Here is a 3685-nt window from a genome sequence, read left to right as displayed (position 1 = left end):
TAGATCTGGACAGGAAGCAAGGTGCTTGATAAGTGATTGCTGTGCTTATGTTCTTTACCAAAGCCTAATCCTCAGTCTTTACAGAAAGCATAAGAGCTAAATGTTACCGTTAGCCAGCATGGGATTTAATTACACTAGGTTCTAGCATGCCTTCACAATTTTATGCATCTAAAAAGCCAAAGTAAATGACCTCTGTGAAGGACTATGAAGCAAGGCAAAATAATTACTTCCTTGCCACTCAGCAAGGAAGGGCAAAATTTTGGCATTAAATGTCTGCTTTGTTTACAAGAAGCATCATGACGATAGAATCACTGCTACTGCCTCCCTTCGTAGTTGGAACCGTGAATTTAAGTCACTTCTCAATAAATCCAAAACACTGATTAACTAGCTGATAGCACCAGAAGACTGAGCAGAGCCCTGAAAAATACAGTGTAAATGCCATGTTTGAGGAACAATAAAGTAACTCAGCTCTTTTACAGTACCACAGAATTGACTATTAGTTACAGAGTGACATATAAATTCCTGCGCTATTTTGATTGCAGTTTGAATTGCAGCACTATTTATTTCCTTTCTACAAAACAGTTTCATTAAGAAACTGTTCACAGTCATCAGTAAAACTAAAGGAAACTCTAAAGATTTGTAGTCTGTTCTAGTGACTATAGCTGTCATCTGCTACTTTACATTCAATGGTACATGGCATATCTGGACTTCCTGGATGATAATTTTAGACTCCATTTAGAAACTGAGCATAGATTAGTTTGTTTTCTCATGGGATATGTGCGTTAATAGTTTGCATATAGAAGTTTGTTTTTCAAAAATGCAGCAGTATTTTGTTCCATGTATGAAAATAGTACTTTTCCTTCAGCATATCGGGCACCAGGTAGTGTTGGAGTCCAAACCTGCATACATTCCTGACCAAAACAAGCTTATTGTTCAGCAGAGAAAAGAACAAAAGCTCAGAAAGGAAGTCTGCCTGTGCTGTTACAGCTGTTTACTTGAAACAAGCATTGAACCAGCTTTAAAAGTTATACTGGCATGGACCTTGTTTAAATAAACTTTCAATTTTGGTATTGATTTTTTTTTTTTTTTTAATGCATAATGGCATTAATTTGAATCAGTTCTCTCTGAAGCATGTTCATGTAAAGGAAAAAACAACAAAGTTTATTTAGCACTTTATATTAATTCTAAAGATGTGTTTGTTATCCTCAAATTACTTCAAGACATTCATTAACAGTTTCAACTTTGTGATCTCCAACTGCAAATCAAATGTTTATCTCCACACAGAAGCTCACACACAAGTTTGAGCCATATTCTTTATTAAAGCAGAAAGAATCTCACCTGGATGCATCATACATTAGTTAACCCTGAGTTCCAACGGCTTTACACTGTTAAAGCTTAACAAAGTAGTTCAGTTACAGCTGACTCCATAGGCAGTAAAAAAAACTACTGTAATCTGAAGAACTGAACTAAAATCAGTTATGCTGAGAAAGCTTTTTTCTTTCTGCGAGGTGGCTTCTTTATCTTATTTGGATTTGGAACAACTTTCTTGATTTTCAAAGGCTGCAAAATTACATGAGAAAGATCGAGCTGATTGCTTTCTGTACGCTTCCGCTTCTGGCTTGTGAGCTCCTCCTCCGGCGTCTCTGCAAGCTGCTCAGCTTCATCAATTTCTGACAACTCTGCACATGCTGCAGATCCTACAGTTTGGTACTGAAACCACGGCACTTCCAAAGCAGGTATCTTTGGAATTATTGCTTCTACTACATCACTAAATTTATCAGACTGCCTTTTGAAGCCTAGTGCTAAAATGGATGTTAAGCCAAGAAGTGGTGCGACTGTTTCACTGAGGCGGGGAACCTGGCCTGCTGGAGTGGCTCGACTTGCACTCAGCTGAATGAGATGGGACGTGATCATGGCAGGTTGTGCAGATTTGCACACCAGCAAGAGAAGCAGTTCATTTTTCTCCAATGCTTTTGTAACTTCATTAATTCCAATAGCAAGCTGTCTTCTGATGCCCATGTCAGTCCATCCAGGTGCGTGCCGATGGCCTTCTGTTTCTTCTTTGGCAGGGAGTTCATTGTTGCTAGCATCACACTTGCTTTCCGTTTGGTTTTTTGTAATGGAACATTTTTTCTTTCTTGGAGTCTCTATCTTTTTAAGTCCAATACATTTAATCTTGTCTTCTAAAGTCTGTAATATGAAATGCATACCATCTCCATCAATGGCTTTCCAATGAATAACAAAGGGATTATCTAGACATGTTTTTACAGTGATTTTCTTTGCTTTACGAAGCGACGCCGTCCCCTGTGGAATTACAGGCGTCCTCAGGTTCTGTTCTGTTTCGCCACCTAGCTGTGGAGGGAAGGAAGAAAAAGGCAAAGAGTCGTTCTATCCTGCACTATTTGCTGTGGACTTCATTACTAGAGGCTCATCTTGGGAACACGGAAGAGACGAATCTCAGCTCAAAGTGATACTGGCAGCAATCATCTTCATATCAGCTCAGTGCTAATCCTTAATAATCCTTCAGCAAGGCACGAGTTGCTTGCTTTTTACCAGCAAGGCAACACCAGTGATTGGAAACCCTTCTGAAGCTATATGTACGAATGAATGTAGCAGGAGGTTCCGCAGATTAAAAAAAAAAAAACAAAAAACCCCTCAAGTTCTGAAAGACCAGTTTTCACTGCTGCACAGCTGCATTTTAGAACTATCCTGATGTGAAGGCATGCTCTGATTACCAGCCCTGCTAACTCACTAAGTCCCCAGACTCATGCTTGGGTTACTGTTCAGCATCTCCTTGCCAAACTGCTTTACTGTTGCACAGCCAACAGAACAGAACTCATCTTCCTCAGGAGAAACAGACATGGCTTTCCTCAGATTCCCTCCTTCCCTAACGTACATTACTTCAGTGGCAACCTTTAGATATTTACAAGAAACCATTTTTTTGGTCATATAAATTCCCTGCATACTGATAGTAGGCTACCTCGGTTTTAAAAAAGAAAACATCTTTGTTGAAATTCCCCCCACCATATGCACTGCCACAAGGCAACGTCTGTCTGGAGGGGTTTTCCTTCAGCTAAACCACATCCACCCCGTGAGCTCAGGCAGGGCAAGCGCACCGAGCAGAGATCATCAGCACACTGCGACCTGCGAAGCTGCTACCAGAAATCTCACAGGCATCGTACACGAAGCAGCGTTACGGTGAAGAAGCCTGCGTTTGTCGTTTCAAAATGGACGCTACTGAGGAAAACAAGCGTGTAGGCACGGGAATTGACGAGGCAAAAAAACAAAAACCGACTTCTTCCACGCATATCAGCTTCAGGACTCACTGCTGCCAGCAGAGGAGATGAGCAACGCGAACACTTCCAACATTTACCTCCATTCGAAAACTCCGGTTTCCAAACGCTTCGTGAAAGCCTCCCGCCAGCTCCTGACGAGAAGAAAAGAGATCGCAGTTAAGGCGCGCAGCTACCACAGCGCCCTGAAAACGCGCCGTGCGGACGGGAAGGGAGGTGAACGCACCCGGTCTCCGCTCGGGCCGCGCTCCCACTCGGCCTAGTGCTCCCCCGCGGTCGGGCCCGACCCGAGCACGCCAGCACCACGAACTCGCCCGGCCCTGAGCACGGCCCGCCCCGCCCCGCCCCGCCCCTGCGGCGCACTCCCGCCCCATCTGCCGCCGTGCTCCAGG

The 3685-nt window shown here is 43.2% G+C and overlaps 1 protein-coding gene across 1 annotated transcript; it reads right to left on the bottom strand.

Annotated features, from left to right (window-relative positions):
• Window positions 1–1299: 1299 nt before the first annotated feature.
• RPP38 (ribonuclease P/MRP subunit p38) lies at window positions 1300–3608 on the bottom strand. The gene is made up of 3 exons (XM_042816674.1): window positions 3520–3608; window positions 3374–3427; window positions 1300–2352 (listed from the first exon to the last, which is right to left on the bottom strand). Exons 2-3 carry the CDS (start codon window positions 3377–3379, stop codon window positions 1477–1479), a joined length of 882 nt encoding a protein of 293 aa, XP_042672608.1. The 5' UTR covers window positions 3380–3427; window positions 3520–3608; the 3' UTR covers window positions 1300–1476.
• Between the last annotated feature and the right edge of the window lie 77 nt (window positions 3609–3685).

Source organism: Centrocercus urophasianus, unplaced genomic scaffold (assembly GCF_019232065.1).
Source record: "Centrocercus urophasianus isolate 14NV4802_14NV808 unplaced genomic scaffold, USGS_Curo_1.0 seq_16, whole genome shotgun sequence".
NCBI lineage: Eukaryota > Metazoa > Chordata > Aves > Galliformes > Phasianidae > Centrocercus > Centrocercus urophasianus.
The sequence above is the reverse complement of the archived record's forward strand: the minus strand, read 5'-3'. Positions and strand labels throughout refer to the sequence as shown.